Below are 14,334 nucleotides of genomic sequence, written 5' to 3'. Positions count from 1 at the left end.
GAGGTTTACCTGCACATGGGAGTCGTAAATTGTGGACTTCTGCATCATTCTATTGGGCTGGAACCGAGAGTTTTGGTTGTTTTGAGAATGTTGCAGGTGAAGGCATGATGCCACATTCCATGTACATTTCCTCTTTCATATAGTATGAATTTGTTGTAATCAGATTTGATTTTCATTTGTACTGTTTCTTTTGATGGATTTTTTATGGAATAGATAGATCATTGTCTCTTTTTTTGTATACCAGTAAACTGATTAGGGATGAAAGTTTGGTGGTTTATTGAGAGGATTTGAAATAGTCTGCCCAAGTGTACATTAGGTTTCCTGTCTGAGGAATGAGATTGTCAGTTTTAAGGAGGCATATTCTCAGATACCCCCCTGACTATGTTGTTCCGAGGGTTTCTACTTGCTTAATGTGGAAAGCTGCCTTTCCCCGCACTGGCAGCTGCAATTTTTACTTAGCGTGGCATGCTCTCTCGTGCATTATTCTTGGCTTTTGTATTCTTTTACAAGATCACTCGCTTCATCCAGTTCTGCTCTGTGAATCTTTAGTTTTGTCGTGTAATTTAGGAGTTGGGTACGACTGATTCTTGTTAGTTCCATGTATAAATTTTTCTAACTGCCTGTGTAGTGTACGCGTCTGTTCCATCTATCTGATGACCAATCCTCCAGTTTAATCTGCCACTCCAGGAATCTTTTTTAATTCCAAAATGTTATCTCCATAATTTATAGTTATGTATTTTATCAGCCAATCTGTGCTGTTACTGCTTCAGTTTCACAGGGGAAGACCCTCGAAAGTATATGCTGGCGTTGACTTCCCCTTTATTGGAAGTATTTGCCTTTCTTTGCAAGGCATCTGAGACTGAAATCAGAAAGCTCAATGCAAATGCCAGCGTTGTGCACCGGCCCTTGATTTGACGATGTTGAATGAGTTTCTTGTGCATTCTCTTTACTTATATACACAACGTGGTTCCTGATACTGAATGTTCGTGTCATATTTAACAACTTGAAGTTCCCGGCCGGGCCAACTAAATGTTAATGTCAGTCTGTCTAATTACAAAAATTAATGTCGTTTTCAGAATTCAAGAGTACAAAGCTGAAAGCTCAGCAAGTGGGAGAATGCAGCGGTGTATAACTCTGAAAACCTTTAACGTTTAACACTTACGGCGACGAATTTCGTTCCGTTTATATAATACCGGATTGAGGAAAAAAAAAAAAAAGGTTAATCGCCGTCTATTATTGCCCTCGGATACGAACGTAAGTCGTCAATATTTATATATATTTCATTTACTTTGTTCGCCACCTTTTATTATTGCTTGCTGCAACAAGTGCTCGTCAGATCAGGGATTCCAAAGTCAAGTTTTAATTTCATCTCAATAAATTAAAGCTGCGATATTGTTTATCTAAATGCGCGGGATTAATAAAATCTTTAAATTAAAGCAAATCGTGACAATATTGTGATTGAATGCGAGCAATTTCATTTCTTCAGGAATAAGCACCACCCTATTCCATAAAGAACAAAAGGCAATTTGACCAAAGATAAAGACATGCATCGATCAGTCGGCATGCAGCCTGCAGGACGTAAATAATGGATAATATTTTTATATACGAGCCTCAACTCGGAAGAGGCACCCACAGGCACATATGATGATAAAAATTGGTCAAACTTAGAAATTATCCAATGATAGATCCAAATATCTCCAATCCACAATATTTTAAAACTCATCATGATACGTAAAACCTCGAATTTTAATGACAAACAAATCCATATATCAAATGAGCTTTGCTCTAGGCAACCGATGAATGTTAGTCAATCGGGTACGTGGTTTTGTAGACGTAGCTAATTTGCTCATGATTAGTAGAAGAAAGCAGCAGCGACTGCAACACCAGCGACGAGGGCGGAGACTTTGAGGGAGCTTGTACCACTCCCTTCCGACTTGTTCTCATCTCCCTCGCCCACTGGTCCTGGCATTGCAACCTCAGGCAACTTAGCCTCGCCAGAGGGGCCTTCTGCAGGTCCAGGTCCAGCAGCTGGTCCACTGCTTGGGCCTCCTGCTGGGGCTTCTCCGGGTGCCGGTGCGGGTGCACCACCGGCTGGAGGTGCCTGTGTTGGTGCCTCACCGGGTGCCTGATTTGGCTGCTGAGGCTGCTGGGGCTGCTGGGTAGGTGGCTGTGTCTGTGGCTGATCAGGCTGCTGTGGTTGCTGGGTAGGTGGCTGTGTCTGTGGCTGATCAGGCTGCTTGGGTTCCTGGGGCTGATTAGGCTGCTGTGGCTGATTGGGTTCCTGCGGCTGATTAGGCTGATGGGGTTCATTGGGTTGTGGCTGAATAATGGGTTCCTGCTGGGCTGAGGCCACACTGATAATGGCTACAAAAATGAGAGCAAGAACAATGACCAGGCGAGCCATCATGTCCGATGGGGTTTGTGTTTTCGTCTTATTATTTTTATTATTTTTAATTTTTTGTCCCCTTATATGCAAGGTTCTCTACTGAATATAGAGAACAATGCAGATCGTTCAAATGCTGGGGATGATTTGAGGAAGAGATTGTCGGGTTTATTTATGCTGATGGGTTTGTCCTTGATTAGGGGAATTCATCATATCTTGTGGTGGCACCCGTTGCTTTATTTCCACAAACTCAGGATAGCCATTCTGAGCTGGTAAATAGGAATTAATTTAACAAATTGGGAAGAAGCTTTCTTTTGCCTAATTTTAGTAAAAATTAGGGTTCCATTTCTTTGCCAAATTCCAACCAAATCGTCTTTGATTTAACAAAATTCTTGTTATTTTACTTCAGTTTTCTACGTTACCAAGTCTCTATTTAAATGATTCGACCATTTTTTTTTAATGTGTAAACATATAAATTCTATGATCTAATATTATTATAATCACTTTCTCTCGTCATATTCATATTTTACCTGCACAAAGACATCTTTATATAAGTCCTTGTTAATTTTATATTTTTAATTAGGGTATTTTTTAAAAACCTCCCTGAGGTTTGGACTTGTTGCAAGTAGATGACGAGAATTTATTTATTTGTAAAAAATCCCTTACCGTCAGTTAACTTTAACATTGGCCGTTAGTTGACTGTGCAAAGACAATATTACCCTTAACAACAGTTTGTAGACGAAAATAACTAAAAAAAAATTAAAATTATTGGCGCGAAAAGCATAAACCCTATTTTTTTACAATTTTATCATTGTCAATTCCAAAGATTTACACTATCATAGGTAAATATTATAACTATTTCATTTTCAAGTTTTTAATTTTATCTTTTTTGTAGGAACTTTAAGAAAATATCAATAATTTAAAGAGGGTAAAATATCCAACAATTTTAATTTTATTTTTAGTTATTTCCGTCTACAAACTGTTGTTAAGGGTAATATTGTCTTTGCATAGTCAACTAACGGTCAATGTTAAAGTTAACTGACGGTAGAGAATTTTTTACAAATAAACAAATTATCGCCATCTACTTGCAACAAGCCCAAACCTCAGGGGAGGTTTTTAAAAATTACCCTTTTTAATTATGGGCGGGCTATTTACATCGTAAAAAATATTATGAACACTCAACTTCGATTTTATAACTAAAGAGTGTCTTATGCAATTAAATAAAATATTATTCTTAACTATACCCTTCTATTAGATTTTGATATAACTTTATTATCACCGATAAACTATGTCGAATCAACAACATTTATCTATGTGATTATCTCCGTGTAATATTCATTACCAATCATATTTGCAGCATGTCCCATGATTCCTACAAAAGCAGAGCTGCCAATTCCTGCTGCATCATTACTCTTATTTTACAGGTTCAAGGCTTCAAGCAACTCCCTTTTATGATCCAAGCATTCAGTGCGTTTTACACCTTTAACTTTGTCTCCTTCATTGGAGTTGGTAGAGTTGTGAGGAATAGCATTATTGAACGGAGTAGTGTATCTTTATTCGTCGCATGGATTGAGACTGAAAAAAAAAGGTTGCAATTAATGTGAGATAAAATTAATCAACTTCATCTTGATATTAGAATGAAATTAATAATGACGCAAAGAGTTTGTAGGCCCCCCCCAAAAAAAACTATAATGGGTATGTGTGGGTTTAGTTGTGGGTAAGAGAGTTTTATGATATATATATATATATATATATATATAGTTTAAGAGAAACATGGAGGTTTATATTTTGTCCTTTGTTATAATTGTAAGAATGAGGGTTTTATAAGATTATTGGTAGGGTGCCAATAGTTTTATTCTTATTCAAAAACACATAAATATTGAAAAGAGTAGTCATATTTAACTCCCTTAATTTTCTCTCATTAGCCCCAAATTTTAACTAACCCCATAAAAATTTTTAAAATGACTTCTCTCTCTCAATATACCCCAAGTAATTCCAAATTGACCCGTATTGCCATTTTTTAAAAATCCTTTTCCATAGCCCCATCATTTACAACCCAAAAGTCTATTTAATTTAGGCATAGATGTCAACAAAATTAAACATAATTCTTTGAGAAAAATTAAATTTACACCCTTGTTAGATCTGCAACAACAATGAATTATCTTATCCTCCTCTTGATATCTCCATCTTAGCCATTGGCACAAAATTAGTATTTGATAAATAAATATTTTTATTTACGTTGACACCGTTATCGTAGGGTTATTTTTATGGATTTTTTTCTATTAATTTTCGTTTTGGTAGATCCCACATTCTTTATGGCTAACAATTTTTTTTTTCAAAAAAATAACATGTTTATTATTACGTAATGTAATTATTGGTGGCTGGTGGGAGAAATGAGGGATTCAAAAGTCAGGAGCATGATATGTGATATAAAGCCCAACCCAAGACGAAACCCCAGTCTTATAGCACATCGAGGAAACGGGCCGGCTGAAATATACAGAGAAGCAGGGGCCCATTAAGAGCCGATGTAGAATTACGAAATGGCCACGAAGTTAGGGCTTTTGAAAAACGAAAACACTCGCGGCGAGTCAGTCTGTTCATTGTTCACTAAGCGAAAAAAGCACTGAAAGTTCTACACTCTTCTTGTGAAGAGAAGTGGAAGGGGGAGAGGAAGCAGCAGCTGTGAGAATCAAGGATAGGAGAAAATGGCGTTAGCGTTCGACGAGTTCGGTCGACCGTTCATATTATTAAGGCAGCAAGAAGAGAAGTCCAGATTGCGCGGACTCGATGCTCAGAAAGCCAACGTTTCGGCCGGCAAAGCAGTGGCTCGGATCCTCCGAACCTCCCTCGGACCCAAAGGCATGGACAAGATGCTCCAAAGCCCCGACGGTGACGTCACCATTAGTATGTTCTCTCAACCTCAGATATTTCTCTCTCTCTCTCTCTCTTGTTTTTTATTTTTGTCTTTTTAAGTTAACGAAGTTAGCGATTAGGGTTTTTCTGGATTGGCTATGGATCTGAGTGAGTGGTATGTTGAGAGAATGTTTAGAAGAATTTAAGTGTTTAGATGGTTGTAAGTAGTTTGGTTAAATTGGTTTACGGTTCAATTATAGATATTATGCTGAAGAAATTATAGGTGGCTAAAACCATGCCTTTTAAACAGAGTTTACAGGTGTTCATGTCTTTCTTGTAAATCATTTTATGCCTTGCAAATGCAGTGAGTGGAGGCATTAATGTTGTGAATCATATAATTGCTGTACCATGTCTGTTGAAGTTTCAGCCTTTAGATTTTTCTCTGTTGGCAACTTGATTTGCTTCTAAGACATTTGCAGCTCGTATTGGAAGGCTGCTTGGTTTTAGTGAAATTTTACTGCTTTCGGTTGCCATACTGTTTGTTTTATCATCACTCAGAAATTACTAGGAAAGGATGTAGTCTCCGCGATCTTTTGAAGTCGATTTTGGAGATTGAGTTGAAGTAAGACATTTTAGGCCTTGTAATGAAAATTTCTTGTGGGTTGGCATGTTGGTGATTAAGAAAGTGAAATGATGCTCTGAGATTGTTTCTTAAATTGCTTTTTAGGATGTGTTTGGCTTTTCTTATTCCTATATATGTGTGCTTTCAGCAAATGATGGTGCCACAATCCTGGAGCAGATGGATGTTGACAATCAAATTGCAAAGCTGATGGTTGAATTGTCTCGGAGTCAGGACTATGAAATTGGTGATGGTACAACTGGCGTTGTTGTTATGGCTGGTTCACTTTTAGAGCAAGCTGAGAAGCTTTTGGAACGGGGAATTCATCCTATTCGGATTGCAGAGGGCTATGAAATGGCTTCTAGAATAGCTGTTGAACATTTAGAACGTATAGCTCAGAAGTTTGAGTTCGGGTTGAATGACTTGGAGCCTTTGGTTCAAACTTGCATGACTACTTTAAATTCGAAAATGTAGGCTTGTCTTGCTTCTTTTTCTTCCATTTTTATCCCCTAAAGCTGTTCTGTTGAAGGGTTTTTGCCCTCATGTTGATAAATATTTCCTTATGGTGATCTCTTAGGAATATCTGTTAATCTCAAAATTTTCTGTTTCGCAGGGTGAATCGTTGCAAGCGCAGATTGGCTGAGATTGCTGTCAAAGCGGTTCTTGCTGTGGCAGACTTAGAGAGGAAGGATGTCAATTTAGATTTGATTAAAGTTGAGGGAAAAGTAGGGGGAAGGTTGGAGGACACTGAGCTAATATATGGAATTACTGTTGACAAGGATATGAGCCACCCTCAGATGCCAAAACGAATTGAAAATGCAAAAATTGCCATCTTGACCTGCCCCTTTGAGCCCCCTAAGCCAAAAACAAAGCATAAGGTGGACATTGATACCGTGGAAAAGTTCCAGACTTTACGTCAGCAAGAGCAAAAATACTTTGATGACATGGTTCAAAAGTGCAAGGTGAGACTTGTTTATAGATTTATTTGGATGGTTACCAAACTAAAAGATTTTGTCAAAATGTGACTGCAGTTTTCTTATCTCATTTACCAAATATAAAGCACCCCCTGTGCCTCTCCACTAATTTTTCTGTGATATCTTAAATTAATGGTCTAGATCTTAGTTTACAGAGCTGATTTAGAAGTCAAAATAATGTTTTATTTTTATAATAGGCCATTTGTTTTTCTTCTTGTTAGATTCTCTTTTGGTTTTATTGTGAGATTGGTTTACTGTGCCTCTATTCTGTCTAACATTTATTTTAACCTTTTCTTCTTGTAGGATGTTGGTGCTACCTTGGTCATCTGTCAATGGGGTTTCGATGATGAGGCTAATCACTTATTAATGCACAGGAACCTGCCTGCTGTCCGCTGGGTTGGTGGTGTAGAATTGGAGCTGATTGCCATAGCCACAGGTTTGTGTTGATTTAGCTGCTTCTGCTGCTTCAGCCCCTGTTACAGCTGCTTTCATTACTGAAGTAATGGTATCTTCATTTTGTAGGTGGAAGAATTGTTCCAAGGTTTCAGGAGTTGACACCAGAAAAACTTGGAAAGGTACATCCTGCTTTTTCTTTTCTACCGTTGGTTTGCGGAGAAATGTGGGGCAGTTAATTAGAATTATAATGGCATGGTTTGGTGTAGAAGATTTCAATGGGAGTAGATTTCTAACCAGCACTTGTCTATCTGCACCTTCGGATTAGTGTTTCTGACACTATTCCTGTGTTAAAATTGCAGCCTGATTCATGCAATTTAATTTCTGGCATGGCCACCGTATGGTACAATTAATATATTTTTTTGTAATTTTATTTTTAGGCTGGTTTGGTTCGAGAAAAGTCTTTTGGTACTACACAAGATAGAATGCTGTACATTGAACACTGTGCAAATTCTAGGGCTGTAACCATTTTTATCCGTGGAGGTAGGATCATGTTCCCTTGTTATATTATTAAATTCAAAATAATCTTTGTTGGTTTATTATGTAGGGAAATGTTATGGGCTAATGGAAGTGCTGAAGAAGAAAATAAATAGCCTTGAGAGAAGGATCCTTAAGTATTTAGATGGTCTCACTCAGAGTGATGGTGTTTTATGATGTGTTAGGTAACAAAATGATGATAGAGGAGACCAAGCGGAGCATACATGATGCCTTGTGTGTGGCTAGGAATCTGATTCGCAACAATTCTATTGTGTATGGCGGGGGTGCAGCTGAGATAGCTTGCTCAATTGCTGTAGATGCAGCTGCAGATAGATATCCGGGAGTTGAACAGGTAAGATAAACTTTGTTTGTTAAACCTTTTTCACAACCCTTAGTTTGCTTTTCATTTGCATATGATTAATGCATGTGTAATTGGTTGCCCTTTTATCTGCAGTATGCTATCAGGGCATTTGCAGATGCGTTGGATGCTATCCCAATGGCACTTGCAGAAAATAGTGGTCTCCAACCTATTGAGACGCTATCGGCTGTGAAAAATCAGCAAATTAGGGTAATGGGATAACAGTGATCAATCTCAGCTTTAAATATGCTTATGATTCTCTTTCCCCACTATATGCTCTGTAATCCCGTTGGTTTCTAAATTTCATTCCTCTTCATTATGCAGGAGAATAATCCAAACTGCGGAATAGACTGCAATGATGTTGGAACCAATGACATGCGTGAGCAAAATGTCTTTGAGACTTTGATTGGGAAGCAGCAGCAGATTCTTCTCGCAACACAAGTTGTGAAGATGATTTTGAAAATTGATGATGTCATTTCCCCCTCTGAATATTGATTCATTCTAAGGTCTAAGTTTCTGTTTGATTTTGCTTCACCAAGAATGCGTTTCATGTATTTTGTTGGCTTGGTATCGACCCTGTCCACTTGATAACGACTGACTTTAATGGTTATGGGTTGGTTTTTGTTAAAATTGTACCGTGAGTTACTTTTTCTGGTAGTGAGAATTGATGATTTTGCTTGTTTAATTTTAGATTTGCAGCTTACTTGATTCCTCTTTACTCTCTTCTTGTATGCTCAATCGGTTCCTTAATTCTCAAAAATGAATTTCTCGTGTCAATAGACGCTACTTTTTTCATTGCACAAGTAATGGTAATGTTGTTTGTTACTTTATTGTACTTATGTATTGTACTTGATGTTGTTTGTTACAATACTGGCATTTTTCCATTGGATTTTTAGCGGTAGGGAGAGATTGGGTTTAGCAGAGAGGCGAGAATTGAGACAGTTTTGTGCCTGTGGGGTGTTGGGGAGAACTTACTTGCCAGACAATGCATTGGAGGATGGTGAATGGTATTTGATCAAAGTTGAATGGCCACTCTTGCCGGCGATGCAGAGAAACCAATTAAGGGATGGTCCCTAGTGTCTGTTTAAAAGGGGTATTTTGTGAATTAGATCTTGGACAAATAAGAGTTCTGTTATTTGCCCTGGGTCAAATCCCGAAAATTAAAGCAAAACGATGTCGTTTCCTCTTCTATTTGAAACGCTACCATTTCACCCTAGCAAAAGCTCTCCTCTTCGTCTTCTCCTCTTCGTTCTTCGTTTTCGTCTTCCCCTCTTCGTTTCACCAGGGAAATTTGCCATTCATTTTGTCCTCTTCATTTTCGTCTTTCCTTCCTCTTCGTTTGTGATATCCCTCCAACTGACCTGAAAATGGCATCAACATTTATTGGAAACTCGACCTCAATTCAGGAGATGTTCAGGCGTGTGAGCGAGCAGTTCACAGCTATATTTAGAAGGAAGGCCTTTCTTCATTGGTACACCGGCGAAGGTATGGTTGAGATGGAGTTCACTGAGGCAGAGAGCAATATGAATGATTTGGTTTCTGAGTATCAGCAATACCAAGATGCTACAGCTGAAGAGGATTATTATGAGGATGAAGAAGAGGAAGTTCATGACACGTAGACCTGATCATGTTGTGTCTGATTTGGTAATGGCTGGTTAGAAGTTTTAATTTATGGTTGCCAGTCTTTGGCAATTATAGATCCAGAAGGGGTATGCCAATTATGTTATCTAAAAGCTTTTGGTTTTGTTCTTTCAGTTTTCATTTTGTTATCGCAGAGAACTGAGCAAGAAACTTAGTCTTATGTTAGAAAATATTAACAGTTGCTGAAAAATCGAAGAGAAAGAGCTTAAATAGTTGCTGAAAAATCGAAGAGGAAGAGCTAAGAGTAGTTGTTTTTCTGCATAGCGTCTTCGTTTCTCTGCCTTAGGAAAATGCTTTAGTTTGTTTTCTTTTTACTAGATGAAACGACTACGTTTCATGCAACCAAAAAAAAAAAAAAAAAAAAAGCTAAAACAACGCCGTTTTAAATTAATTCGGGGCGGGAAAAATAGCATTTTTCGATAAATAAAAGGGGTATTAAGCGTCACAAATACTGTTTGCCGCTTTATGTTAGTTATGGTGATGGTAAAGACTAAATGGAAAACGAACGATACTAGTCTTTATGGGGCGGGCATTAATGGAGATGGTGGCAGTGTTGGGACTATGAGGCTAGTGGTGGTGCTGTATGGGAGACAGTAGCTAAAGCTTTTATGATTGACGATTGGTTTGTCTCTGAATTTATATAATTAATTAATAAAATATGGGTGAATAATTATAGTAAGTAAGAAGGAGTATTTAATTTAAATCTAATTCCTACAATCATCAATGTAGCTGTAGAATCTACTTTTGATTTTGTCAAACAAACAAACGGACGTGTAGTTTTTGTGATCGGTCCCCACGAAAGATAAAATGCCAAAAGCGTTTTCTTTGAACTTTCCTTCGCTTCGAACTACATTTACACATATTCGATATTAGCTAGCCCGCAGTATACTGTATAGTGTATACCAATTCCAGGTGAGGGAACCCCCCAAGGCCCAAAGTGGCAGCTGGGTCTAATCACGGGAGAGAGAGAGAGAGAGAGAGAGAGCGTATAATGCATCATTAATTGAACATTATTTATTTTTATAAAAATACATAGACGTATATCAAACACTTCTTTCGGCTCTTGTTTTTCTTAACCCCCATCACAATTCTTTACAGAATCACATAATGGTGGGTTTTATACAAACAGGCTCCACAATCTTATATACACTTACATGTTAGGGAAAAAAAAAAAACAACATTAACTTACAAGAATACGAATCCTACACTTGTAATTACAATTAAACTTATTATTATTATTATTATTTATCCTTTCATTCTTCCCTCAGCCATTTATTATTGGGCCCAGATTGGGGTGGTTGGGGGCACTAGCAAGGCTTGCCTTTCCTGCAATTAAGCGAGCCCGCTCCTGCTGTGATTGAACTTATTAGTGAAGATGGTCTTGCTCCTAAACTTGAAGCCTTAGCATAACTAGAAGATGCGCCGGCACCCGATGGCGTAAAAAATGCACCATTTACCATCAAATCCCCTTCGGACCTCCAATTCCAATTCTTCCATTCACTCTCCGGCGCATCCTCATATTTAGTCACCTGCACAAACAAGGAGCATATTGCATTTACACTAACGTTCAAATATATAGTTAGCTTATATTCTCTTACACCTAATTCTATCAATTATTCTGTTAATTACTTGCATATTATTAACTCTTCACATAGTTAAAATCGTTACCTCTTTGTTGAATCTATCATTTGGAGCAACAAATCTATTCCCTTGGCTGTTAATTGTAGGAGAAGCACTCCCACCGAGCGCATACATCTCCCAATGTGTGTAGTCGTTGTTCACTACATGAAAATACCCATGTCTACATCTGCAAATTAATCCAATAATTAATCGTTAAACCTCAAATACCAATAGCCATGTAATTGGTGACATGTATTGGTACAACTAAAACGAATAGCCATGTAATTTTTTACCTAGGCATCCTTTGCACAAGCCCTTCACCAAAGTGATTGAAAGCAATCGTGACTTGCATGTTCTTGTCCTGAGTAAAAGTATCACTGTGGCCCAGAAGCATCACTTTGTTATGGTGGGTCATGTAATTGTTTGAGATTGTGATGGCTGTGGATCCATGAATGGCATCGATCAACCCATCGTTGCAATTAGACAAAGAGCAATGATCAACCCACACGTGGCTTCCACCAAAGATGGATACACCATCGCCGTCCGATATAGTCCTCCACCCGTAGTGACTTGGTGAGTCCCGCACGTTAGCGTTGCCTCCTCTCTTACAGTCATGTATATTAATCCCATGAATAATGATGTTGGTCACGTACTGGATAGTAATGCATGGACCACCGGCTATGTGTACGCTCGCTCCTCGGCCGTCGATGGTCTTGAACGAGTTCATGATCAACTCCTCTTTCAATGTGATCACCATGTCACGTGCGAAAATGATCCATAGGGGCTCGTCTTGGATCACAGCATACCTCAGAGTGCCTGGCTTTGGGTTCACTGGGTCATCGTCACCGGAGTCCGTAACAACATATATCTTACCATCTTTCCCACCAATGGCCTGCTTGCCGAACCCGATGGCGCAATCCGCTAGCTGCTGCCGGTTCTCTTCCCACTTCGGGTCACACCGCCAGCAGTCGTCGATCGGATTGCCGGTCCCACACGACAGAAACCCCAAATTCCTCCTAGACGCATTGATGCTTCTGTATCACAAATTGAAACAGAGAAATAATGTAACACAATATTGTTAGCACCATACCTATATACACTACAATGAGGTTACTATACACAGTTAAATAAAATAAATGTAGTACAGTGATTAAAATTAAAAAAATGAGGCTTCTCTATAAATATATACTTGTGTACTTCTTCCACTACTAATTCAGGATCTTGAACTGGTGAAGAGGAAATGAAGGTTGGAGCTAAAAGGCACAAGAGCAACCAAAGCAAGAGTGGAATTGCCATTTGTTCAATCTCTCTCACTTTCTCTCTGCTAGGAAAGAAAATGAAGTAAAGGGGAGAGTGGAGTGGATGGATACAAGTATGGGAAAGCTTGGAATTTATAAAGTAATTAAAGTTGATTAAATTAATCAAATAAATTTGGGTTAATGGGGCCATCATGCTACTTGGTTTCTACTCCTAAGGGGTCCCATTGTGCTAGTTTCGGCCGCTAGTAATAATTCCTCGTCTTTCTCTGAAAGGAAAATCAGCCACGTATACACCACACAATTGTCTACCATGTGCTTCGAGATCGTGGGAATACGAACTAGCTATGGCAGTTAATATTATTATGGCAACACCTAACTGATAAGCGATCATAACCCAATATATGTATATAAATCAAAGCACAAATTTTATCTTAATTATATCAGTAACATTCACAGGATTCCCTGATTTTAAAGTTAGTCATCTTTCATCTATCCCCTGATATTATTAGTATCATGAGTTTCAAAAATAAGGTTATTTCCATCCAGAATGAAATATTAATTACTATATATTAGTCGGAAGCAACTTAATTACCTGGGGAAAACATAAATCTGATTGAGATGTTACTGCTATAAAAGATGATTTTAGAAAAAGTAGATGACTCTTTTTAATATGATCAGGAGGTCCAGTTGATGCCAACAGAAAGTATGAGCGATCTTAAAAAAGAAACTTAATAATTGTGTAGCTGATCAATGATTAGCAAAGGGAAAATTACAGCGTTGTAAATAAGTTAAGCCGAGTGACTATGGAAAATTTTTCTACGTACAGACTTTATTGTGCACTGTGAGCATTTAATTAACTAACTGTACAGTATACGCCGACACTTTTATGAAGGACACACTTGTGTCGGTGGTGTAGAATTTGTACACAACCCTAGTAGTCTATTCATCCAATCTTCTTTCTACATGGACTAAAAGTTTTGGGGGGGGGGGGGGGAGGGGTTGGTGTGGGGGGGGGTGGAATTATGATCATATCGCATACAAATTACTCAGGAATCTAAGTTTAAATTAGTAAAATTATAACATGGTTATGAACCAAATAAAAAAAAAAAAGAAAAATTAGAAGGGAGGAATTTTGAATCTTTAATGGGGATTCCAACATTATAAAGACTGGCTTGTTTACCTGCATCTTTCTTGAAAGTCGCAAGGTCGCGGTAAAATTTTCTCCATTGTATGCACGTTATTATACGCCTTGCAAATTATGAACGCAATTCGAAAATGAAAATGCCAATTCCTGTCCATGCAGAACCTCACGTGACTGCACTTGCAAGACCTGCCATCTCTGGGCTCATGCCTGGTTCGATTATATTCAACATATATAGGTAAGACCTTTCAATGTTTTTTGAAAATTTTGGATCATCAGTTGAGCTACTTGCTCAGCTTATTACATTTTTACAGTTGTTGATTTTATAGCCTGCAATTATTGGCCACGCACATGCATAAAGATCGAACTTGCTCAAAGTTCACATTTTAAAATTTTATTATTCGTATGAAAATTTATTATAGCACACAACCTTTATTATATAATACGACCTCAAATTGGCGCAAGGAATTGAAAGCAGCAAACGTAATGTCGACGTATAGCTTCGCTGACTTCTTATTCAGCTTTATGTATATTTATAAATTCTCCGATTTCGGAT

At 38.1% G+C, this 14,334-nt stretch overlaps 4 protein-coding genes across 4 annotated transcripts; 2 read left to right on the top strand and 2 right to left on the bottom strand.

The window, feature by feature from the left end:
* Nucleotides 1–1,852: 1,852 nt before the first annotated feature.
* LOC112498801 (uncharacterized) lies at nucleotides 1,853–2,404 on the bottom strand. Its single transcript, XM_025100384.2, has one exon. It carries the CDS (start codon nucleotides 2,402–2,404, stop codon nucleotides 1,853–1,855), a length of 552 nt encoding a protein of 183 aa, XP_024956152.2.
* Nucleotides 2,405–4,964: 2,560 nt separating this feature from the next.
* On the top strand, nucleotides 4,965–8,802 carry LOC102629313 (T-complex protein 1 subunit epsilon). The gene is made up of 9 exons (XM_006483936.3): nucleotides 4,965–5,287; nucleotides 6,007–6,325; nucleotides 6,469–6,817; nucleotides 7,133–7,265; nucleotides 7,352–7,404; nucleotides 7,663–7,765; nucleotides 7,945–8,111; nucleotides 8,214–8,327; nucleotides 8,442–8,802. The coding sequence occupies exons 1-9, from the start codon at nucleotides 5,089–5,091 to the stop codon at nucleotides 8,610–8,612; spliced, it is 1,608 nt and encodes a 535-aa protein (XP_006483999.1). The 5' UTR covers nucleotides 4,965–5,088; the 3' UTR covers nucleotides 8,613–8,802.
* A 146-nt stretch (nucleotides 8,803–8,948) lies between these two features.
* Nucleotides 8,949–10,425, top strand: LOC127901900 (uncharacterized). Its single transcript, XM_052439963.1, has one exon. It carries the CDS (start codon nucleotides 9,485–9,487, stop codon nucleotides 9,734–9,736), a length of 252 nt encoding a protein of 83 aa, XP_052295923.1. The 5' UTR covers nucleotides 8,949–9,484; the 3' UTR covers nucleotides 9,737–10,425.
* A 322-nt stretch (nucleotides 10,426–10,747) lies between these two features.
* Nucleotides 10,748–12,753, bottom strand: LOC102629596 (probable pectate lyase 5). The gene is made up of 4 exons (XM_006483937.4): nucleotides 12,568–12,753; nucleotides 11,672–12,412; nucleotides 11,427–11,565; nucleotides 10,748–11,287 (listed from the first exon to the last, which is right to left on the bottom strand). Exons 1-4 carry the CDS (start codon nucleotides 12,672–12,674, stop codon nucleotides 11,066–11,068), a joined length of 1,209 nt encoding a protein of 402 aa, XP_006484000.1. The 5' UTR covers nucleotides 12,675–12,753; the 3' UTR covers nucleotides 10,748–11,065.
* Between the last annotated feature and the right edge of the window lie 1,581 nt (nucleotides 12,754–14,334).

This window comes from Citrus sinensis, chromosome 4 (genome assembly GCF_022201045.2).
Source record: "Citrus sinensis cultivar Valencia sweet orange chromosome 4, DVS_A1.0, whole genome shotgun sequence".
NCBI lineage: Eukaryota > Viridiplantae > Streptophyta > Magnoliopsida > Sapindales > Rutaceae > Citrus > Citrus sinensis.
The sequence above is the reverse complement of the archived record's forward strand: the minus strand, read 5'-3'. Positions and strand labels throughout refer to the sequence as shown.

Coding starts and splice junctions, on each gene's coding strand:
- LOC112498801 (XM_025100384.2), bottom strand. CDS start 2,404: ATGGCTCGCCTGGTCATTGTTCTTGCTCTCATTTTTGTAGCCATTATC.
- LOC102629313 (XM_006483936.3), top strand. CDS start 5,089: ATGGCGTTAGCGTTCGACGAGTTCGGTCGACCGTTCATATTATTAAGG. Junction 6,818..7,132: donor ACATGGTTCAAAAGTGCAAG/GTGAGACTTGTT, acceptor TTCTTCTTGTAG/GATGTTGGTGCTACCTTGGT. Junction 7,266..7,351: donor GCTGATTGCCATAGCCACAG/GTTTGTGTTGAT, acceptor TTCATTTTGTAG/GTGGAAGAATTGTTCCAAGG.
- LOC127901900 (XM_052439963.1), top strand. CDS start 9,485: ATGGCATCAACATTTATTGGAAACTCGACCTCAATTCAGGAGATGTTC.
- LOC102629596 (XM_006483937.4), bottom strand. CDS start 12,674: ATGGCAATTCCACTCTTGCTTTGGTTGCTCTTGTGCCTTTTAGCTCCA. Junction 11,566..11,671: donor CTTGTGCAAAGGATGCCTAG/GTAAAAAATTAC, acceptor ATTAATTTGCAG/ATGTAGACATGGGTATTTTC. Junction 11,288..11,426: donor ATGATAGATTCAACAAAGAG/GTAACGATTTTA, acceptor TTGTTTGTGCAG/GTGACTAAATATGAGGATGC.